General features: G+C 40.0%; 2 protein-coding genes across 2 annotated transcripts; one reads left to right on the top strand and one right to left on the bottom strand.

Annotated features, from left to right (window-relative positions):
- The first annotated feature begins 346 nt into the window (after positions 1-346).
- On the top strand, positions 347-13,819 carry ddx21 (DEAD (Asp-Glu-Ala-Asp) box helicase 21). The gene is given in 17 exon segments (XM_058796323.1): positions 347-418; positions 421-540; positions 2,870-3,019; positions 3,102-3,230; positions 3,304-3,376; positions 3,456-3,634; positions 4,769-4,886; positions 5,049-5,234; positions 5,334-5,479; positions 6,496-6,645; positions 7,857-8,018; positions 8,246-8,365; positions 10,591-10,664; positions 10,777-10,936; positions 11,110-11,244; positions 13,197-13,241; positions 13,456-13,819. Coding segments are annotated over 17 exon segments (2,244 nt in total). The 5' UTR covers positions 347-361; the 3' UTR covers positions 13,696-13,819.
- A 149-nt stretch (positions 13,820-13,968) lies between these two features.
- Positions 13,969-18,948, bottom strand: irf1a (interferon regulatory factor 1a). The gene is made up of 8 exons (XM_058796324.1): positions 18,662-18,948; positions 18,165-18,264; positions 16,446-16,625; positions 16,237-16,317; positions 16,056-16,148; positions 15,929-15,981; positions 14,784-14,877; positions 13,969-14,609 (listed from the first exon to the last, which is right to left on the bottom strand). The coding sequence occupies exons 1-8, from the start codon at positions 18,746-18,748 to the stop codon at positions 14,530-14,532; spliced, it is 768 nt and encodes a 255-aa protein (XP_058652307.1). The 5' UTR covers positions 18,749-18,948; the 3' UTR covers positions 13,969-14,529.
- Between the last annotated feature and the right edge of the window lie 5,887 nt (positions 18,949-24,835).

The raw sequence follows: 24,835 nt of genomic DNA, 5'->3' as shown, positions 1-24,835 counted from the left end.
GTTGAGTTTGACGCGCGTGGCGCTCCGTACAGCGTGGCGCAGTTAGCGTTGTACCGCGTCACGTGATTTTGAAGACAAGCCATGAACACAGAGCACAGTTCTGCCGGAGGAGGGGCGAGTCACTGAGCCTATCTACGATTGGTCAAATTCACAGCGGAAGTATTTTCTGATTGGTCGTAGCGACATGGCGGACTTTTTTTTTAATAACCGTCACAATCGTTTGCGGTTTTAACGTTAATCATTTTAACCCACCTCTCTTTTACATTAACATTTAATTAATTTCTCTCACTACTGGGCACCAGAATGTCGCGTGCTGTGATTGTAGCTCCGCCCACTCGACCCAAGAGTTTCGCTTCTGTGAATGAGCGCTTCCTCTCTACGCACGTCGCTTCCGGTTCTTTCTTTTCCTCCGGTGCGATCTCAGTACAGTCGCACATGTCTATCTGCTCCACAACATCTAAAATGCCGTCTAAGATCCTGCCCGCGGCCGATCAGAGCGCACTGATGGAGGAGGTGGAGAGCGGCCTGCAGCTGCTGAAGGTGAGAGAGGAGCAACACACAGCGCTGACTGATGCTAATCACACAAACACACCCGTCCGATCACAAACCGGAGCAGTGCCGGGCTCATATCAGCTGTGCCCTGTACGAGTCGGGATTCAGACAGTGTACATGTCCTGTGTTTGTGTTTTCTGTACTCTCTTCAGACACTGTGCTCACGTGGAGTCGAAATATGTGACGTAAGTTGCATCTGTGATCACGTGTGATTAGCATGAACACCAACAGCACGTGTGTGTGTGTTGTGTTAGTGGCTCTGTTGAAATATCAGAAATATTTACGACGTGTGTCATAATTGGGAAGCTGTATTGAGAAAGCATCAACTAACATTTGTGACCCTGGACCACAAAACCAGTCATAAGGGTCAATTTTTCGAAATTGAGATTTATACATCATCTGAAAGCTGAATAAATAGCTTTACATTGATGTGTGGTTTGTTAGGATCTGACAGCATTTTGTCTGAGATGCAACTATTTGAAAATCTGGAATCTGAGGGTGCAAAAAAAACTAAACATTGAGAAAATCACCTTCAAAGTTGTCCAAATGAAGTTCTTAGCAATGCATATTACTAATCAAAAATGAAGTTTTGATATATTTACTGTAGGAAATTTACAAACTATCTTCTCAGAACACGATCTTTACTTAATATCCTAATGATTTTTGGCATAAAAGAAAATGTATAATTTTGACTCATACAATGTATTGTTGGCTGTTGCTACAAATATAGCTGTGCTGCTTATGACTGCTTCTGTGCTGCAGGGACACATTTAATCATTATGCAATTAATATTTTCATTAAAATTAATTTATAACGCTGTGCATTTTATTGTGTTAACTTTGGCATTAAATCACTAAAACTAGTGATCTGGGTTCCTAATACAGCTGATGAGGCGAGAGAGCGAGAGACTGCTCGTTTGACGTCTTAAATCCATCTGTGTTTGTCTGCTCTTGTCTAGTTGTGGAAGCAGAGAAGCACTGCAAGCCACTCACAAGACTTTCATTCGTTTTAATTGATCAACACGCATGGAATGTGTTCTGGTTCAGTGTACCGCGTGTATGTGCTATGATCGGTGTCTATAGTGTTTCCTCAGGATTTCGTGAGTTTTGTACGAGTTAAGTTCATCTATCTGGTGCACTTTGAGAGCTCAAAATTAAGAGCTGCGTCCCAGGTTCACCGTGCAAATTGAGCAAAGAAAAGAGTTGGTGAATTGAATTGAGCCTGATATTGAAGTTTAGTAGTGATACACTGTCTCCGTCTAATTACCTTTCACACTAGTGCTGTAGGAGCTTACAACAATAATACATTTATATTATTATTATTATTACTCTTCAAATGACAGTAATGGCCATATATTGTAAAACAACTGCAAGGTAAAATAAATGAAAATGAGTATTTCAGAGGTGTATTAGTTTACTTTACACTAGGCAGTACAGTACTTTTGTCCTAATGTCTACACTTAATCACGATACAAACAAACATGTAGCATGATTTTTTTTTTGATTGTATCATTTCAACATATGAAGCAAAAACAGAATGCTCTGATTTTAGTTTTGTGTAATTATGCTACATAAAACATATCTGGACCAAACAGACGAGCTGAATGAGATGCAACCTCGCTCTCTGACAGCAGGGGGCGCTTATGAACAGCAATCATACAGCGTTTCCTTGGTTACCGCTGTAAACAAAGCAGAGCTGCTGCTTTAATGAGCATTGCACGGAGGTAAGAGGGAAAAATGAAACTTTTCTGAAGACCCCCACTCCAATATTTACATTTTTCTTCCAATATTTCGAGCATCGTGCTGCGCCTGTACGTTACAGTATTTCCCTGCGTGTGTCTGCCGTTACAGTCTAGTTAATGAATGGGAAACACTGAAAGCCTAAATTAAATCTGTTCAAGTGATGGTGTCTCTGTTCAAGTGATACTTCAGAAAACTATATTTTTTGTACTTGGATGTATTTATGAAAGTATTTTTGTACCTTTTAATGTGTGCTCATGTTGACATTCAATGATGAGAGAATATTAGAAATATCTGTATCAGTGATATCATTATAAACCCATAAATCTCATCCGTCATCATCTGATCATACGATCACTGTAATGATAATGGTGTTCAGCCCATCATGAGAGCTGATGTTTGGTGATCGGATCGTAAGCGTTCAGTGCCAAATTCAGGTGGGAATGAGGACAAAAATGGGACTCAACGAAATCGGCTGGAGATGGCTTTATTTTTCTCTGCCGTAAAGGATCACTGGCACTTTCCAGCTGGATGAACCTCAGATGAGCCTCTTATTTTTGTCTTTTGTTTTTCTCCAGAAAAAGAAAAAGAAAACAAAAGAACGGAAGCAGAAGGCAGAGGCAGAGGCAGAGGAGTGTGATGCACCGGCTCCTAAACGGCGCAAGGCTGAGAAGATGCCCACCGAGTCCACCGACATGAACGGAAACACGGACACAAGCCAGCTCAAGGTAACGGACTTCTTCTGACTTCAGATCTCGTGTAAATCGTTATCCTGCAGCACGTGTCGTTTATTACAATCTCTGTATACAGCTGAAAAAGAAGAAAAAGGCAAATGTGGAGGACGTGACGGGCAACGGAGAGACGGATAAAACACCTGTATCAGCTGTAGTAGATACGCCTGGACCGTCCAGCGAGGACTCGGACAGCGACCGGGAGAAAGTGTGTACTAGCGCTTCATTCCTCTGCTTCTGTTCATAGCGAGTGAGTTCTGATGATCTGATCGTTTCTTTAGGAAACTCCGGAGCAGAAAGAAGGAGCCTTCTCCAACTTCCGGATCTCCCAGAACACCATCAAGCTGCTGCAGGGTAACGTTACTCTCACAGACTCGTAGACGCATCGCTCAAACATACTGTGGCTTATGTGAAACATTTCTCTTTCTTTTAGCCCGTGGTGTTTCGTATCTCTTTGACATCCAAGTGAAGACCTTTAACTCTGTGTATGATGGGAAAGATGTGATCGGTCAGGCGCGGACTGGCACGGGGAAGACCTTCTCGTTTGCTGTTCCTCTGGTGGAGAAGCTGCAGTCGGGAGCGGAGGACCGCAGGAGAGGCCGGGCCCCGAAGGTAACGCGTTATATGTGCTGTCAGTGCGTGATGAACATGGACAGTTATGCTGCTTTATGGACTAATGCTGTAAATAAGTGCTTTTAAAATGCCTTGAAATATACAGTGCAGCTGCTCAAAAGTGCACTCGTGAAAATGCTGCTGTTCTGCTTTTTTCTTTCTTTTTCTAATGGTTGTTTTTTTTAATGCTTTGATCGTCTTAAACATTCAAGAAAGTCTTGGTATTAGCGTCGTCTGTCTTGTGCTTTAATGTTATATAACCAGAAACAGTGCAGAGTCACTATTCACAAATCACAACAAGTGATAAAAATGCTTTTATTGCCAGTTGAAGTTCATTCTCATTCAGTTTTATTAAATGCGTGAGGCGCTGGAAACTGTGAGGACCCTTCAGAGTCTTGAGTGCAAAAGTCTGCATGCCTCATTTATGTACTGCCAGTCAGAATTTTGGATGCATTGATTTTATCAAGCTCATGTGGTGCATCCTGGGATGCTGAAGGATGAAGGAGGTCATGTGTGTGCTGTGCACTTCTTTGCTGGTTTGCTAAATCATTCGGAACCACTTTATATGAAGTGTCTTTAACTACTATGTATTGACAAATTAAATTAATCATTTGATGCAACGCACTTTTTGTGTACATGTTTTACATTGTATTTATATTCTAAAATATGTGTGTAATGACATAATTACAGAAATTAATTACACGCATATAATTACACCGTTAAACTTAACCAGACTACCAAACCTGTCCCTAGTCTTAACCGTGTCCCACCTCAATAGCAGCATTTTGCAATACAACATGAAAGTACATTATACCAAACAAACAATATTTTTAATGGAAGTTCATACTAGTTAAAGACACCTGATGTATAGTCAATACACAGAGGAAAAAATTATTTTTTTTCTACAATTAAGTGGTTAATCTGGTTTTAATATTTATTTTTTATTATATTACGTTATACTGTACAAAAGTAATACAAGAGTAATATATGTCTGCTACATGTTAAATCTGACTTTTATTTTGACAGGTTGCCGTGAAGTTGGCACCTGTTGTTTTTTTTTTTTTAATCTTGAGAAATGAATTTGGTTGAATGTGTCCAGTAGTATATGAAGTGATGTGTGTTGTGTCCACGCAGGTGTTGGTTCTGGCACCGACTCGTGAGCTGGCCATTCAGGTGGCCAAAGACTTCAAAGACGTCACCAGGAAACTGTCTGTTACGTGTTTCTACGGAGGAAGTTCATACAACCCACAAAGTAAGGCTGTAATCGTCATACAGTTGTTGTTGTAGTAGTTGCTTTTTGAAATGACTCTGGAAAACATGTGTGGTTCAGTTTAGTTGTGACCAAGAATGGGAAATATATACAAAAAATACGGTTTGAAGATGTGTAATAACCTGATGATTGGCTTGTCATCAGTGGAAGCGATCCGCAATGGCATCGACATCCTGGTGGGAACGCCGGGTCGAATCCGAGACCATCTGCAGAATAACAAGCTGGATCTGTCTCAGCTCAAGCACGTGGTGCTGGACGAGGTGGACCAGATGCTGGACATGGGCTTCGCAGAGCAGGTGGAGGAGATCCTCTCAATGTCCTACAAGAAAGGTAATCAGTTCACATTGAGTTCGTCCGATGACAAATTAAAGGCCAAATCGTGAAAGACGTACATCAGCCGCTCTGCATCTCTGAACTCTTCTGTCGTAGATGCGGAGGAGAAACCGCAGACGCTGCTGTTCTCAGCCACGTGTCCCTCCTGGGTTTATGACGTGGCCAAGAAATACATGCGCTCTCAGTTCATCCATGTGGATCTCATCGGGAAAAGGACCCAGAAAGCCGCCACCACAGTGGAGGTAACGTCACGCGCGCGCCTGCAGTCTGTTCTGTGTACGTCTGGGAAAACTCCCAACGTTAGTCAGTAAACATAATGGTGCTCGTTAGTCAGAGTAAAGGTCATTCTGAAATCCAGACTCGACAAACATAACAAAACGTGTGTAAACATGCATAAAAACGGTTAGCTAAATCTGTGGCAGTGTGTCTACAACATTACTTTACAATTTCATAATTAGGTTCCCATCATCAGAAGGGTTGAAGAGTATACAGTACTCAACATTTGAAGTGGGTCAAAACATTTCATCACAGTTGTCCTAAGACAAGAACGCGTTTAGGCTTTAGGACAACTTTGATGAAATGTTTTGATCCACTTCAGATGTTGAGTACTGCAGGTCTGCACGTCTCTGTGAAGTCAGGGTTCCTCCTCTAGGTGGCGCCAGAGTCTTGTGATGAAAGACAAAATAATTAAATGCGTAACTGTGGTCAGTTAATGAATCTTTTCACTAGTTCAAGACGATGTGTGTGCATTATTATGTTGGGCACAGTTGCCACGCTGTTAATTATGTCTGTCTTGCTGTGAAATTGAGCCTGGACTCTGATCTGTTGAATTTTTGCAGATGTTAGAGAGAGGGCCGTCTGGACAAGATGCCAACAAATCCCTGTGTTTTTAAAAAGCTGAAGTTATATTTAATGTAGGAGAATAATTTGTGGCAAAAGAGAGGAAAACTGCTTTCATTTTTCTTCATACTTCATCGTAAATCAGGTTTTGTTTTTTGTTGCGCTGCTTCGTTCCAGTCATGTGGGTAACACTGCAGAGCAAACTTTTCTGAACAAACATTTTTCTCATTACCTTTGTAATTTCCAGTTTGTATTTATTTTTTTATTGCAGTGTGTAGCTAATTTATAATTATGAATTATTGGATGGCACGCATTCCTTGAGCCTGCTGTCATTACCATTATATCAAGCAGTTTTTATTTCAAACTCCGCATGTGGCGTTTCTAAGCTGGCTCGTGCTTCTTGTTCTCTCGCGCGCAGCACTTGGCGATCGCGTGTCACTGGTCTCAGCGGGCGTCAGTCATCGGTGACGTCGTTCAGGTGTACAGCGGCAGCCACGGCCGGACCATCGTCTTCTGTGAGACCAAGAGAGAGGCCACTGAGCTCTCCATGAACACATCCATCAAACAGGTGCAGCACTTCTCTTCACCATCTCTGGACATGTTTATATTGATACCTTTTGTTTCAGAATGAAATCCTTCTTATTGATGAATCCGAACATGGGGCCAGTTTTACTAAACGGGGCAAATTAGTGCAATTCCAAAACAGCGCTGATGGGAGGGGGAATTTCTGCTAACAACGCGCAAATTAAAGAACGCAGATGCAACATTTGATTTACATATTGACCAACGCAATATACCAAGCGCAGCACAAGTTAGCGGCGTCGCAAATAAAGAAATAAAGAAGCCACAGTATGTTGAAAAGAACCAGAGACCAAAAAATGAAGGTTTGCTAGACGTTTTGATAGAGCTGGTGTTCCAATTCATCTTTTATTTCCTGAAGCAAATTAAATATAACATGGCTTGGCTAACGATATGTTCGGATAATGTGTTCTTCTGGCATTCAAAATACATTAATACATGTGGAAAAACTCCTCTCCTTTCTACCACGTGCTCTCTGATCTCTGCAACAATAATTGCAGCCTTTTCAAGCGCAAAATAGTTTAAGATGTGCGTTTTTTTTGGGCGTTAAATAATGGCGCAAATGCCAGTAAAATGCATTGCATGATTCATTTGAATACTCTCCTCCCATAACTTTTGTGTCTGAAAGGGAAACTTCTGCGAATACATATTCAGTAAGATCAGGTGCAAAAATAACTGTCCACGCCTTTTCAGCGCTGATTCTTCACTGCGCGTCTTTAGTAAAGCCTGACAGCACTATTTTAACGCCAAAGATGGTTTGCGCTGGTGCAAGCTGTTAGTAAAACTGGCTCATAGTGTTTATATGAATGCTAAATAATGTGATGGGGTTATGTGACAAGCTTCAAGAGCTGATGAGATGTTGTTTTGCTTCACTTTTAGAATTTTAGAGTAACATTACAGTCATTTATGACATTTCATTTCAAACAACAGCTCGTTCCACAAAATGCGTAATGGCATACGCAGTACTTTTTAGTACTTAGTTTTCAGTCCTATTAAATGTTTGCATGTCCTCTTGATTGAATTGGAAATGATCTACAGTACACCATCCCTTTCAGTCAGCTCAGTGGGATCGATTAAGGTGTTTGCATGAAGGCTTTTCAGCCCGATTGAGTCGTCAGTCTGATTACTAGCAGATTATTAGCTTGCATGTAAACACAGCCGCTGTTTTTGACTCTCCTGTCTCCGTTGGTTGTGGTTCAGAGTGCGCAGTCGCTGCATGGAGACATTCCTCAGAAACAGAGAGAGATCACGCTCAAGGGCTTCAGGAACGGCACGTTCGAAGTGTTGGTGGCCACTAACGTGGCGGCCCGCGGCCTGGACATCCCCGAGGTGGACCTGGTCATTCAGTGCTCTCCTCCAAACGTACGTCAGTCAGTCCCTGTTTTATGTTGAATTCAATTCTAGTTATTTTGTTTGTACATTTGGTAAGCTGTGGCTGGTTTTTTAAATGTTTCTGTTTTCGTTAGTGTTTTAGCACGTTTGTACTATTCTCTTTTTTTTTTTTTTTTTTGGGTCCTTGATGAGTCCCTGCTGATAGGATCTTTTTTCCTTTCTCTATAGTTTAAGTTAAACTTGTGTTGTGAATGCAGGATGTGGAGTCATATATCCACCGATCAGGACGGACTGGCAGAGCCGGAAGAACAGGTGTCTGCATCTGTTTTTACCAGCGTAAGGAGGAGAGCCAGCTCAAGTTTGTGGAGCAGAAAGCGGTGAGACGCCATCAGCTGATCATAAACCACTGTTAGAGGAGTGAATGTGGGTTTAACAACAAATGACAAATAGTGTGTGATCAGACAGATGTCACGACAACATTTTAAAAACACTGACAAAACAATTCAGAAAACTTAATTTTTCCATAAACCTTGTCCAAGATTTCTTTTTTTTAAAATTATTATTATTGTATTGTTTATCATTTGTGACCCTGGACCACAAAACCAGTCATAAGGGTCAATTTTTGGAAAATTGAGATATACAGTGGGTACGGAAAGTATTCAGACCCCCTTACATTTTTCACTCTTTGTTATATTGCAGCCATTTGCTAAAATCATTTAAGTTCATTTTTTTTCCTCATTAATGTACACACAGCACCCCATATTGACAGAAAAACACAATTGTTTACATTTTTGCAGATTTATTAAAAAAGAAAAACTGAAATATCACATGGTCCTAAGTATTCAGACCCTTTGCTGTGACACTCATATATTTAACTCAGGTGCTGTCCATTTCTTCTGATCATCCTTGAGATGGTTCTACACCTTCATTTGAGTCCAGCTGTGTTTGATTATACTGATTGGACTTGATTAGGAAAGCCACACACCTGTCTATATAAGACCTTACAGCTCACAGTGCATGTCAGAGCAAATGAGAATCATGAGGTCAAAGGAACTGCCTGAAGAGCTCAGAGACAGAATTGTGGCAAGGCACAGATCTGGCCAAGGTTACAAAAACATTTCTGCTGCACTTAAGGTTCCTAAGAGCACAGTGGCCTCCATAATCCTTAAATGGAAGGCGTTTGGGATGACCAGAACCCTTCCTAGAGCTGGCCGTCCGCCAAACTGAGCTATCGGGGAGAAGAGCCTTGGTGAGAGAGGTAAAGAAGAACCCAAAGATCACTGTGGCTGAGCTCCAGAGATGCAGTCGGGAGATGGGAGAAAGTTGTAGAAAGTCAACCATCACTGCAGCCCTCCACCAGTCGGGGCTTTATGGCAGAGTGGCCCGACGGAAGCCTCTCCTCAGTGCAAGACACATGAAAGCCCGCATGGAGTTTGCTAAAAACACCTGAATAAGATTCTCTGGTCTGATGAGACCAAGATAGAACTTTTGGCCTTAATTCTAAGCGGTATGTGTGGAGAAAACCAGGCACTGCTCATCACCTGTCCAATACAGTCCCAACAGTGAAGCATGGTGGTGGCAGCATCATGCTGTGGGGTGTTTTTCAGCTGCAGGGACAGGACGACTGGTTGCAATCGAGGGAAAGATGAATGCGGCCAAGTACAGGGATATCCTGGACGAAAACCTTCTCCAGAGTGCTCAGGACCTCAGACTGGGCGAAGGTTTACCTTCCAACAAGACAATGACCCTAAGCACACAGCTAAAATAACGAAGGAGTGGCTTCACAACAACTCCGTGACTGTTCTTGAATGGCCCAGCCAGAGCCCTGACTTAAACCCAATTGAGCATCTCTGGAGAGACCTAAAATGGCTGTCCACCAACGCTTTACCATCCAACCTGACAGAACTGGAGAGGATCTGCAAGGAGGAATGGCAGAGGATCCCCAAATCCAGGTGTGAAAAACTTGTTGCATCTTTCCCAAAAGACTCATGGCTGTATTAGATCAAAAGGGTGCTTCTACTAAATACTGAGCAAAGGGTCTGAATACTTACGACCATGTGATATTTCAGTTTTTCTTTTTTAATAAATCTGCAAAAATGTCAACAATTCTGTGTTTTTCTGTCAATATGGGGTGCTGTGTGTACATTAATGAGGAAAAAAAATGAACTTAAATGATTTTAGCAAATGGCTGCAATATAACAAAGATGAATAATGATGATGATAATCAAAAATGAAGTTTTGATACATTTACGGTAGGAAATTTACAAAATATCTTAATGGAACATGATCTTTACTTAATATCCTAATGCTTTTTGGCATAAAAGAAAATGTATAATTTTGACCCATACAATGTATTGTTGGCTATTGCTCCAAATATACCTGTGCTGCTTATGACTGCTTCTGTGCTGCAGGCTCACATTTTAACATGACAGAATTGAGGTAATTTGTGACACTTTTATCGGACCGAGGTGTCCCAGTTGTCCTGAATCAGCCCAGAATAATGCCTTTGCTGAAAATGAACCACAATGTCATCAGCTGAGCAAATGATGGTTGATTAATAACCGTCTGCGTCACTAACGTTCCTTGTGTTCACCTGCTGCAGGGAATCACCTTCAAACGGGTCGGGGTCCCAACAGCCAACGACATCATCCAGTCCTCCAGTAAAGATGCCATGAAGTCAGAGACGTTCAGATTAATTATCATTGCCGATGTGCATACAGAGATGAATGTTTTCATTTAACGTAACCGAACGTATCGGACTGAATGTGAGATGTGCTGCTGTTGGCAGGTTTTTGGACTCGGTGCCGGCCGTGGCGGTGGGGTATTTCCGTGAGGCGGCGCGTGAGCTGATCGAGCAGCGCGGGGCCGAGGAGGCGCTGGCGGCGGCCCTCGCTCACATATCAGGAGCCACCAGCCTGGAGCAGAGATCCCTCATCAGCTCCGACTCCGTACGTCAACAGCCGCTCCACATCACAGACGCAAAACATCTCATTACAGCAAAACTGTTAGACTACTAACTCTATGTTAACTGTAGAAAAAACAAAGGCCAGGACGTGAGTCATTGAATACAGTGCTGGGAGTCTGTGTGAAACGTTTCCAAATCTGTGTCATGTTCTCTCAGGGCTTCACCACCATGATACTGAACTGCTCTCAAGAGATGCACAACATCGGTTACGCCTGGCGTGGCCTGAAGGAGCAGCTCGGGGAGGGAATCGACGAGCACATCAAACGCATGACCTTCCTCAAGGGCAAGATGGTACGTCTCAGTGTTTCACTGAAGCCAAGACCTCATTCAGTGCTCTTCACATCTAGTTTGATGTTTGCTGGGACGGATTGCCAAAACATATGATTAGAAACTAATGACAGCAAATAAGACAAAAAATAGTCAAATTAAAGCAACATTTATATAGCTGTGTTTGCCTGACGCTCAGTAACTCTAAATTAGGGGTGTAATAATACATTTTTCATTATAGATTTCTCTCTATTTTTTATTCTGTGGTGTGTATATATATATATATATATATTATATTGTGTAAATTAAATAATAATTCATGAATTATGCATATATTTATGACGGTTTTAAATAAAGCATAAACTGATCTATAGAAACATGCACATACTGCCATTACAGTGACTTGGAGATATTGCTTGCAATACTAAGGTTTGAGGTAAACATGGGCAGTTGTAAAGGTGCATTTAACGTCTAAGAACAGCTATTTTATCAAAATGAATACTAAATATTAATTGTGAAATAAACACACATACACTTTGATATATATGCACACACTAAGGTCAGAACAGGCCTTTATGTAAAGTGGAAATACTCAGCATTTAAACATTTACAGTCAATGTGAGTATCAAATGTAAGTTGTATGCTTGGAAAAATACTCATGTGTGAACACACGCAGCTGTTCTTACGGTCTCTGTCATACACACACATCTCTGGAGCTTCGGATATCAGTGATGAGTTTCTCTGTGCACAGACCTGAATAATCAATAATGGATTTTGTTGATCGTCTATTATCAGTTTTATCAATTAGTTGTCCTGTGTTATTATTTATTTTCATATATTACTATAAGACATTTGCATATATCCCCAAATTCTCACTTAAGGTGCAATATTCTGAAGGATGACTGTTTGTTATTTCTAAATCATGGTAGCATGTAAATGACTAAATTAGCAGTGAGACTAGGCGTGTGCTATATATATCGTCTGCAATAATATTGTAATTGTTGTTTTAACGATGTGCGATTTGACATTTATCAATAATTTTGCAAAAACCATTTAAAACACACCTGCAGAGCACACATATATTACGTGAAGTCTAGTGCGAGTGTTCTTTCACTGCATGATTCAGTTTATTAAAATATTTAGAATGATCACAAATTCAAGATATGGGGGCAGAAAATGTTTATATTTATACCACTTCATATAGTTAATAAATTTCACACGAACCGAGTGCGTTTTCTTTCCTCCAAAAATTACCATTACACTACTGAGATATTGATTTTTTTTTTACAACAGTTCAATAAACAATTTAATTAAGAGACTTGCGTTTTAGACACCATATTTCCTGGTTTTGCGTCTCTGAGCAACATGACGGTGTTTCAATGAATCAACCGTTTAAATGATTCGGTTCAATCGCAATGACTCACTGATTAACAGTGACTCGCTGCCACCTGCTGGCGGTTTTAATTTCGCATTTAAAATATATTTTTATTATTTAAATCATTTCAAAAATCAGTATTCAATGTTTTATGTTTAAAATATCAAAACATTATTTATTCTTTTGCATGCAACAGTGTGTGCAGCTTCTGTGTTTCCTCTGCATTGCAAAGATGAATTTAGTTGATACTGATTTCATAATACACTGATTAAATGTGTATTATGAATCTGACTCAAAAGATGATGCACACTTTTAGAAAAAAAAGGGTTTATAAAGGTAAAAATGCCCATAAAATGTAAAAATCAGTTTAAACTTAAATCTGTTGAACTTAAATTTCTATCACTGTTGTGAACTGACCAGCACACTTAAGACACCAGCACAATAATGTCTGATTATCGTTATCGATAAAATCCCAAAAAGTATAGAGAGGTTTTTTTTTGTCAATATCACACACCCCTAAGTGAGACTGAGGATCTGCATCTCTGTTTTTGAGAGTTCAGGGCTTGATTTCTAACGTGTCCTGTGTGTGTTTCTCTCTCAGGGTGTGTGTTTCGACATCCCGGCCAACAAAGTGAAAGAGATGCAGGTATGACGATGCACTTGTGTGTTTGGAGCGGCTTGTAAAGCGACGCTGGAGGACGTGTCTGTACACACGGGCGTCTTCGTTCCCAAGCCTCTTGGATGTGTTTGAGAGTCGCTCTGCGCTCTCGGGTTTCACTAACAGAGGCTTGTCAACAGACGCCTGTCCTCCGCTGATGGCGTGTGTTTGCTGACTCGGCTCTGTGTGTGTCTGTCTGCAGGAGCAGTGGCAGGACAGCCGGCGCTGGCAGCTGAGCGTGGCCACAGAGCTCCCCGATATGGAGCAGAGCATGCGGCAGATCAGCGAGCGGATGTCCGGAGGCTTCGGGGGACGCGGCGGTGGACGAGGACGCCGGTCATTCGGCTTCAGAGGCGGCAACAGCTCCGGCGGGAGAAGAGGAGGAGGAGGAGGAGGAGGAGGCGCTCAGAAACGCAGCTTCAGCCAGGCCTTCGATTACTGATCTGGACTCCGTCTCATGTTTTTACTGCCCTTTAAGAACCATCAAATATGCTGATTGCTTTTACTCGCAGTTACGCTATTTATACAGCCTGTCCCACTGATATTAAAGTGGTGTTTAAACTGCACCGCGGCTGTGTTTCATTGCTTGTAAAACTCACTGCTCTTCTGACGTGGGCTGGAATGAAGTAGTGCTGTCAAACAATTAATCACATCCAAAATAAATATTTTCGTTTACATGATGTATGTGTGTATTTATTGTGTATATATAAATACACACACATGCATGTATGTATGTAATTTACGTTATATAATAAATTTATATATGATATAATTTATATGAATATAAATAAACGTAAATCTTTTCAAAATATATGCTGTATGTGTGTATTTATACATAAACACAGTACGCACAGATGTATTATGTGAACAAAAACTTTTATTTTGGATGCGATTAATCGTTTGACAGCACTATTTGAAAGAAATGAAATTATGCAGTAACGTGATTAAAATCTCCCGACTGAGTCAGAATCGAGTCGTTTGAGAATGAAGGCGACACACAGTTTAATCCAAAGCATAAACTCAAGATTTATTGAAAGATTTGGCTAACAAATAAAAATAGCTGATGTCTTCTTTGGATAACTTATGCCACTGGTATTAGTGACCAAGAAACATTTTGCATAATTTATCATAATTTATTACAACTCAAAATCATTCAGGCAGGGTTTCACTGTCCAGTCATTAACATGTCGATTAATTACTATGCTTTTCCTTCAGTTGCACTGCAAAAAAATAAAAAATACAAATGCAGTAGTATGACCGTGCTCGCTCAGTCGGTCTAGTTGTATTGGCCCGATGAGGTATTGTGAATGTTACAGTCAGTCTGGAAGGAGTAACCGGAAAACTCCATCGTCTCGCCTGAAATCAGAGGAGTTCACAGATCTCAAAGGCAAATCACATTAGCTTGCATCTAAGAAGGACACGTAATCCTTAAAAATGATCAGATGGTTAGGTGGAACACTTTGTTAGAGTATTATTTTGTCCTCCAGTGTTAACTGGGAATAGCTGTAGGATGTTGAGAGGTTTTCTTACACATGCATCCCATCCACATGGAGTTTGGCCTCCAGCCCCTATCGCTCTCGTACGAGGGACTCCAGTGCTCCAGGTTCTTCAGGTGATCCACGATCTGCAGAACGAACGCATACCATCTTAAATCCAACATTCAAGGAATTAACAAGGAATAAAACAAACCTCGGCGTTGGCTTGACAAAGCGTTAGCTGGAGCTGAAGCGAGTTCGTGAAGGGTCAAAGGGATCGTTCACCCAGAAATCACAATTCTGTTATTATGTAGATGATTTGAAGAATGCTGGTAACAGTTGTTGGTCCCCATTGACTTCCTCGGGGTGAATAATTGACATGATTTTCATTTTTGGGTGAGCTATTTATTTAGTGTTTTTCGAGTGGTAGACAGATACAATTTTTTTTTTTTTTAACCGATAACCTCAGCTTTCTGTTCCCAAAACTGAGCTAACCCAAATGAAAAACTACTATAGTAATTTATAGTAAATTTTTAAAAAAAAAGTGTTTTTGAACCATACTATAGTAAAGCACTTGAATTAATTTGTTGTGGTAATTCTGTAGTTGCTGTGGTAATATAACAACTCTAGTAATATAAATAAATTACTTTACCCAATACTGTACTAAGTTTTCTATAACTATAGGGTATATTATACTACAATACACTACAGTTTACTGTAGTAAAAGGTATACTACAGTATTTATTACAGTTTATCAGTTCACTACAGTTAATACTACAGTATGCTGTAAATACTATAATATATAATACACTTTACTATAGTATGGTTCAAAAGCACTATAGTATTTACTATAAATTACTATAGTATTTTTTAAGTTTCAAGGTAAGTTGCCTTTGCAGCTAGTGACCTGTGGAGCCACTCACAATCACCTGAAAACTATTTTGATAAATGTAGTAATTTGAGACGGCAAAGCGTTATCAGCTGTTGTGCATCAGATGCTCCAGCGATCATGTTCAACAGACAGTTGTTGCTAGCAAGGCCGCCGAAGATGCTTTTATTAGGCTTTCCAGCTTCATGCAAGTGAGCCATATTTAATCTTTGGCATCCTGAGATCTCTTTTGCTCGAGTCGACTCCTAACCCATGTTTGGATGAGAACAGCATGCGGTTTGTCAAGCCACCATGTCCATCAGAGACATTACCTTCAGCACAGCTTCTGTTTGCTCGTGCTCGTCTGTCTTGTTCAGCTGCAGTCCTGCGGAGGTCATTAATTAGTCGCTTTTAAACCTCCGCTAGTCTTAATTATCGTCCACAGACGAGTACAGTTACCCTGTGAGTAGGTGATGATCGGTCTCTCCTCCTCGACACACTTGGCTTCAGCCGTGGCACTGCCTCGGTCATCTGTCAGCTTCCAGAAGGCCTCTGTATCCATACGGGACAGATATAACGCACGTATTATGATGGGGAAGGTAGTTTGTGTTTTAGGCTGTCACCTGTCACTGGTTCTCACCTGTGAATCTCTCCAGAGGTATGTTCCTTTGTGTTTGTGGAGGTGTTGCTGCTTTACTGTCGGTATCCAAACACCTTAAAGCTGAAGAGAAACATCAGCACAAACTCAGACTTCTTATGCATTAATGAGAGTGACCACAATATACACAGATGCACTATATGTGAAGTCTAGAAGTATTAATATCCCAGAAGGTTCATATGCGCAGATACCTTTGCGCCTTTTGACTGTTTTGCTGTGTGGAAGGAGAATATAAACTCTGAAAGCGTTGTGGCCTTTCTTGATGCTCTTGTCCTGAAGCTCTTTGACGTCTGTCAGGGAGTTGAGCGCACATCGGAAGTTTGCTTTCCACGTCTTGGGATCGGGTTTGTCTGTGCCGGGTTTGTATCGCCCTGAAACCCAGGAGAGGAGTCTACAGTACCAGTCTTCAGCACATGGTGCAAGCTGAGCACTGTTGGCGTGATTTAGCTCCTCTTTTAAACATGTTTGGTAAAATCACAAGTAATGAGCTGATCTGGTGCTTCATCTGGACTTTTCAAAGGATTCGGCCAAAATCTCAGTGTTTTGTTACAATTATAAATGTAAGTGTCTTCACATTATATATTAAAATATCAAAACAATCCACATTTATCTGAAATATATACAGCACACTTTTCAGACAAAACATTTCACAAAATGAAGCGTTAGCTTTCCAAATGAGACAAAAAGTCTTGAACTCTTTCTGTTTGTTAAACTCTGTTTTTGTGATTCTCTTCACCTCAAGATCACGCAGTTAAAAATAAATCTTTCTGATGTTCAGGGAAAAGCATCAACTGCCACAGGGTTTCATTTATTATTATTATTTTATTTTTTATCAAATGAAAAGACATTCAGACATTTTTAAGTGACTTGAATGTCCAAAGCAGTCTAAATATTTTCAGAGGCTGCTGAATAAACCGCAAAAAAAAAACGATTTTCTTGCTTAGTATGTCTGTCTTGTTTTCTAGTATAAATATCTAAATAAGAAAATCTTTTTTTTTTTTTGCAGTGATATAAAATAAGTGTTTGTGGATGAGTTTCATAGAAGCAAAACATCAAGCGAAACCTGACACTACAGCAAATGTGCATTCACTCAATGAAAATACAGATTTGGACATTCATAGATCTTATTTCTTATGGTAACCAGTGCAGGTGGTACCATTTAATAACTAATGAACAACACATATGTTAGTATATAGCATATCTGTGACCCTGCAGCACAGAAGCAGTCATAAGCAGCACAGCTATATTTGTAGCAATAGCCAACAATACATTGTATGGGTCAAAATTATACATTTTTCTTTTATGCCAAAAATCATTAGGATATTAAGTAAAGATCATGTTCCATGAAGATAGTTTGTAAATTTCCTACCGTGAATACATAAAAACTTAATTTTTGATTAGTAATATGCATTGCTAAGAACTTCATTTGAACAACTTTAAAGGTGATTTTCTCAATATTTAGATTTTTTTGCACCCTCAGATTCCAGATTTTCAAATAGTTGTATCTCAACCAAATATTGTCCATCAATGGAAAGCATATTTATTCAGATGATGTATAAATCTAAATTTTGAAAAATTGAGACTTAAGACTGGTTTTGTGGTCCAGGGTCACATTTATATATTTGTTATTGTGATCATTTTCTGACGATTGACTCGTGAAGTGGGAAAAAAAAGTGGAAAAAATGGGCTATTTGAAAATGAAAAACTTTGTGATGAAACATTAGTACAAATCTTTTCACAGACGTCACATGATAGATTTTCATAGATATCAGTGAAATATGTGTCTGAAACATGATATGCTGCTTCATTTTTTTTTTTATCTCTGTCTATTTTCTTTTCTTTTTTCTTCTTCTTCTTCAAGATAATATCTTTCATTTCTATGTGCTGTAATCAGAGAAATCAGTCTCTACCTGTGTGGATCGCCCAGTTTCTGAACAGAGTGGCGTCCTTCTCGATATTCCAGCCGTGCCGCGCTGCATGCTTCCAGGGAATCTGGAAAACTCTGGCAGACTGAAGGGAAAACACATATATATACAGACTGACATATCTAGATATGTATGGCAGTTAAAAGTAAATTCGACATCTGTGTAACGCTTCACTGGGCAAGTTGGAAAGTTAAATGCTTAATGAGGCTGGTTCAAATCTGAAGCCTGCAGGGTTTTTTCTCCATTCTGTCACCGATAGAGCTTTGGTTCCTCCGGCTTTCTTAATTGGGGACACTTAATTTTCAGTGATATTGCCAACTTAATTGCACAGACACTATTTAGCTGGATAAGTGTTTACTGCTGTCCTTTTGCATTATTGACACGCTATTTTCCTCTTTGACACTGTAAAGCTGCTTTGACCTGTAATCTGTATTGTTAAAAGCGCTAGGCTATATAAATAAAGGTGACTTGAAGCAGCTGACCTGGTCGAGCCACATGACTCCAGGGTATCTGCCGGAGTCGATCTGCTCCTCCAGCCACGGCCGCAGCCGCAGGCGTCCCTGATGCATCTCTGGCTCCGGAGTCTGATGGACAGACCTCGGGTCGAATCGCTCTGCTCACTGTGCTTCACTCCAGATTCCTCCAGATGTTCGTCTGACAGTCCTCAGTGTCGCTGCACCATCACACACAGCCGGCGGTTTAACACATGCACCACTGAAATCAGTGACACACTCATATTACAGGAGGAAACATTATACCTCGGTCTGTCAGTCACAGCTCCTCATACCTGCACCAACAGGTTTGGAGGGTTTCCTTACAACTGTGGGAGGATTTCTGTGGTACTGAGGGACCGAGCACAGTCCTGACCCATGCATCAAACGCTAATTTGATTTATTCCACTGAAAGGAAAACATATACATTAGTACAATTACTAACAGAATAGCTGGAGAAGGTATTCACTGAAGGGCCAAACAAATAAGCAAACATACCGCAGAAGAAACTTCAGCTTCAGCTGATTAAATGTAGCTGATAAAAGAAAGTATTTAGCTTTGTACGGCGGTACTTCGGGGATTCTCCAGTGTTATTGTAATTGTGGTAAATTGGCCTTAAGAGTTCAGGTTCTTATCAGGCAGTCTGTGTTCTTAGTAACATTTTTGTGCTTCGCCTTGTTTCCCGTGAACTTCACAGCCGTTTATGCATCTCAGGTATTTTCCAATGAAATAATTATAGGTCTCGCTCTTTTCACAGCCAAGTCAATGCAAATATTTTGTTCTAATTAAAATTCCAGCAAACAAACATAAAAAGATTTGTTTCTCGACTAACAGTTTTAAACATTAAAAACCTTGCGAATCAGGCACATTTGGTAATACAGGTTAGTGTTTACAGCTGATGAAGTTAGCATATGGAAAGTTAACCTTTATTATCTATGAAATAAATAACCAGGTCAGTCGTAATGTGCAAAGAAGTAGATTTAGGAGTCTTACATAACACACACATTCATCAGATTTTGATTATTTTACATATATATTCATTTATTTATCAGATTATTTTATCTTTATTATATTGCATAAAAAAGAAAGACAATATGAAGAAACCAGTACGGCAGGAAGCTGATTGCTTACATTTGTATAGACTGATCTCAAGTATTCCAGAGAGATGAGTAATTAATCACATACACACCCACACACTCACACACACACACACACTCACACACACACACGTTTGTTTTTGTGAATTGTGGAGACTCTCCTTAGGCATAATACTGTACAAACTGATTTATAAGCGTTTTGAAAAGTGGGTCAATGTCCTGAAAAGTCACCTTCACCTTGTAATACCTGTCATACCCTCGTCATTATACGCATCTATGTCCTGACTTTTCACAAAAACGCGCACACACGCACACACACACACACACACTCTCTCACACACACACACACACACACACACTCTCTCTCACACACACACACACACCTTTATCTTCAGGCTGGATCCTAATTTAGTACTGCGTACTTGCAGAACAGAAACATAATATTGGAAGGAATGTGATTAATACACTCTTAAAGACTGTAATTATGTAATTATATAGTTGCTGGAGCTAGTCTGACAGCTACTGTACAGACATCATATCAGTGTCATTTGAATCGACACCAACAAGCTCTGCTCAATCAGAAATAGGACATAAGGTCTGAAATCCACACATTCAGGATAAAAATCAGTTTGATAGACTGGTTTCCAAGTATACAACTGTTTATTTAAACAAACCTCAAAAAGGTGCCGCTGTTGATAGCCGTTATTATCAAACACGTGTAAATCTAACTCTGACCCTGGTGACTGTATGAAGCTTACGAATGACTCTCCAGTTTCATGTTTGACTCTCATGATTAGCTGAAGCCACAGTATCAGTATCAGTACTGAATGCCTAACTACAGGAGCAGATAAGGGCGTCTCATACACACACACATAGACCTATACACACACGTTACCTTCTTTTTCCCCAAATGAAATATTATACACCCCACTGCAGTCTCGCCCCTCACGATCCTCTCGCATCACAGAAGATGATCGCTGAGTTTTTGGGAAAAAGAATATTTTCAGTACTTCAGTAACCCAGAATTTTTTGTTTTTCATTCAAAGCAGTTATTGAATATTTTCAGTATATGGTTGCTCTCAGTTCATCTTGTTTGCAGTTTCATCATTTATTTGGACCGTCATCAGTAAATGTAAATGTGCTTTCACACGAGCCATCATCCCTAGAGAGCAAGAAGTAATCCAGTAGATAAGCACTGATCAACACAGCGAACAGAACTAGTCAAGACAGGAACCAACAAGGAACTTAAAAATCACAGACGGTACATACACACGAGAAAACAAAAACCAAGACAGGTGAGAGCCACAGACTAAACGTGACAGTCATTCTAATTATTCATTGATTTGTTTATTCAGACGATTATTGCATGGCATATATGCTTTACACACTGATTTACAAGTGGTGACCCAAAGCAGTACCAAAGATAACCGAAATGATCAAGAACCGACAAGAAGAAAACTGATTGTTGCTTGAAATAAGCTGAACAGGACCATTTCATTACAATGCTGCTCAATACGTCAAAGTTGTTGTTTCTTTATGTATGAAAGGAGTGAAATTATTTCCTTTATGAAATTAATTCCTCATGAGGCCAAAACTCTCGCAGCACACACGACATGCAATAAAACAATAAACGTTCTAATCTGACGGGAAGATCTGGGAGAAAGACTATTTGCTCATCTGGCCCTTGACCCATCTTTAGGCTCCCTCCTTCCCGCGCATGACATAGAAGTGTCAAGATATTTACTGTATCTTCAGAATTCATAATCATAACCCTTTCATGTTTGGTATCATTTGAAAGGTCTCTGTGCGATTGTTAAAATGGTCTCAATTTCACAGTAGTCACTTATATTATGAGAAATATTGAAAACTTAAGTTAACTCTGTACTTCTGTTGTGGGCGGTCTCCTTTCCAAATCTGATAGACATTGCTCTACAGGTGTGAACATTTGGGGCACGAGAACAGCTCCTACTGAGGCTTCTCATCCCCCATACACAGATCTAATCTGAATAAATGTTTATGGCCCTTTTGTTTACGGTGTAGCTCTCGTGGTTATAGGAATAAATACGCTTTTTGTTATGCGTATGCAGGCGCAGCTCACGCAAAGGTATCATTACGACTCTGCACCCTCTGAGTAAGTTCAGAACTGACGAGTTTGTGCCGTGCGTTCACTGCTGGCCGAGTGAATTGCTAAGCGATACCTGGTCCCTTATGAACGAAGAACTGAAAGTATGGGATTTTCAGAATAATCAAATATCTAAATTAATATACAATCTATATCTGTGATCAGTGTTTAATTATGAATATTGTCTAAATTTAATGATCACTTGAAACTGGAGTCAGATCAAGCACGGTGTTAGACTAAAATTGAAACTAAATCTAGATAAACTCAGAGGCGCAAGTAAAAGACCGAACATGCATTAAACCTTCGACCAGGCCGCTGGACTCCATTGTTTGGACTAGCAGGTGGATCCTTACATGTATTTATTTTGAATATCATTTATTTTCTTATTTGCATTTAGCACAGTTGTTCCTTGCCGTCCATGACCCAAATCAGACCTGCAGCCCGTTTCTGGGTCGTGACTCAGGAGACCTAGCACTGTTTTAAATGATCATGCCCTGGGTGCCTATAGGTGTTAACCACAAAACCTTTACAGAAATGTAATGTTCTGTAGTTGAAGCCCTTCATCATTTGCAGTAAGGTTTATTTTTGTCATGTGGCTCATCATTCTACTGTAGTCAGTGCTCTGCTGCTGTAGTTCACTCGCCGGGCACCAGAGGCCCTCACTGGACCTGTCTTGTTTTGTTTTTGAGTGTCTCTCTGCTGGTTGTGTTTTGGTTCCCCGTGTGTCAGTTGTATTGTAAGCCCTGCTGGTTTTACCGACTGTCACTTTGCTTTTGGAATATTTCAACTCGAGGATCCTCCTGATTCCATTCGCCTTTCTCTACCACCTTGATTCCTGTCAGTCTATACTGTTCTATAAAAATTAAAAAAGCATATTTTAGACCATAGTGTGTGTGTGTGTGTTTCTTGAGCAGCAAATCAGCATATTAGAATGATTTCTGAAGGATCATGTGACACTGAAGACTGGAGTAATGATGCTGAAAATACAGCTGCATAACAGAAATAAATTACATTTTATAATATATTCTCATAGAAACCAGTTATTTTAAATAGTAAAACTATTTCGCGATATTACTGTTTTTGCTGTACTTTGGATCAAATAAATGCAGGCTTGGTGAACAGAAGAGACCATTCAAAAGCTTTTGACTGGTAGTGTATACTCCACCTGCATCAGCTCCATCTCCATCTGCCCCAGGTCTTTTTACACTATGAGGGTGGTTTTTTTTACATTATTTTTCTCCCAGAGTTCCCTGTGGTCCTTGGCTTCCGCTGGTTGTCCTGCTATAATCTTCATGTTGGCTGGCTCTTGCCAAACAAAACAGCAAACAGCTCACTGGCCCGGTCATCTGTCCGTCAAGATGTACAGAAGTAAGCAGTGTGTGATCAACATTTGATGGTAGTCTCCTGAATAAGCTTTGGGTGAGCAGAGCTAACTTTTACTCAAATAAAAGTACAATGAAGAGTTCAGATGCAAAAGCCTCTAAGTGCCATCTGAAATTTTCATCAGAAATGAGCATTTTTATCAGGCTCCTATGTATAGGTTCAGTAATTTTACTCTAATGGCAATTAAAGGGAAATAATGGAACATAAATATAGGAGCTTGATAAAAATGCTCATTTTAGAGGAAAATTTCAGACGGCACTTAGAGGCTTTTGCATCTGAACTCTTCAAGTATCTGACCAAAAATATGCTTGAGTAAAAGTAGAAAAGTACAACTTACTTAAATATTTAAAAAAAAGTAGAAGTATACTAAAGGGAGAATCTTGTTTCATCATATTGAAGGATCTTCACATAGCAAAGTGAAACTGCTTAAAAATACACTGGATAAATACAAAAGCTTGGTTAAAGTGAGAAAACAAAACAAAAATCAATGCCACCGGTCAAACACATCTATCTACTGCAACAACAACAGCCCATAAAGGGAAACTCCATGCTTCACTTAGTCATGCTGTCCCGTGTGTATATGACCGACTGTCTTCAGATGAACACAAACCAAGAGTTTTACAAAAAGATAATCCATCTCCCTGAATATAAACTACTGAAGCTACAAAAAGTGAACATGACGGAAACCCATATGACCCTGATGTCTTCTTAAGCCAAACAATAGGCATGTGTAAGTAACAAACAAACGTTTGTGACGTTCACGTTTGTGTGGTTTTTGAAATGATCCAGTACACTTGCATTACACGCACTAAAAATTTCTGTGAAAAATCTTTTCATATAAAGAAAGTCAGTCATAATCATCTGGGACGGTGTGAGGGCGAGGAAATGATGAGAGATTTACACTTCTGGTGGAGAATCACTTTATCACAGCCACATGTGATGCAGAGGCCAGAAACATATTACAGAATACAAGAATGTGAGAAAAACAAACTTCACTGGTTCTCACACGTCAAGCACAAATCCCCCAAACTAATACTTCAGTACAGCAATCAAGTCAAATTACTCAAGTATTTTACACCCCTGTGGTTGAGTAAACCAAGCACCTTTACTCTGAGTCTTCAGTCGACCTTGAGTTAGAAAGAGAAGAGCCAGAAAGACATTCAGAAAGCAGAGTGCAAAATCCAGCATGAAACGACGCTAAGAAGAAGTGCCATATATCAGTGACGCTGAACTTACCGGCTCTGTTCATATAATCCAGTCTGCACCTGCAATACGACTGTATTACTTCCTCAATAAACAACTACACATCAGAGAGGTTTATACTTGTAATTATAAAGACTGAAGTGGTTTGGAACAGGACACACGTGCTTGGAAACGTGGTCAGAATTGCTTTATAAAGTGCTTGTGTAGAAACATAATAACATATTTAGGCTATTAGCTAAATCACAAATACTGACTTTTTAATATACTTTTAAGTTTTTTATTAATAACTGCTATATTTTAACTGCCCCAAAGAGATGGACAATCGAGCAAAGAACTATTCGTTTTGATCACCAGAGGGCT

Source organism: Onychostoma macrolepis, chromosome 13 (assembly GCF_012432095.1).
Source record: "Onychostoma macrolepis isolate SWU-2019 chromosome 13, ASM1243209v1, whole genome shotgun sequence".
Lineage (NCBI taxonomy): Eukaryota > Metazoa > Chordata > Actinopteri > Cypriniformes > Cyprinidae > Onychostoma > Onychostoma macrolepis.
This window is presented reverse-complemented; position numbering and strand designations above follow the sequence as displayed.

Bases quoted from the DNA above. Each gene is read 5' to 3' on its own strand.
- irf1a (XM_058796324.1), bottom strand. From the start codon at position 18,748: ATGCATCAGGGACGCCTGCGGCTGCGGCCGTGGCTGGAGGAGCAGATC. The intron at 18,265-18,661 runs GTCAGCTGCTTC...TTTTCCCTTCAG, and splicing joins GAGTCATGTGGCTCGACCAG to TCTGCCAGAGTTTTCCAGAT. The intron at 16,149-16,236 runs GTGAGAACCAGT...GTATGGATACAG, and splicing joins ACCTCTGGAGAGATTCACAG to AGGCCTTCTGGAAGCTGACA.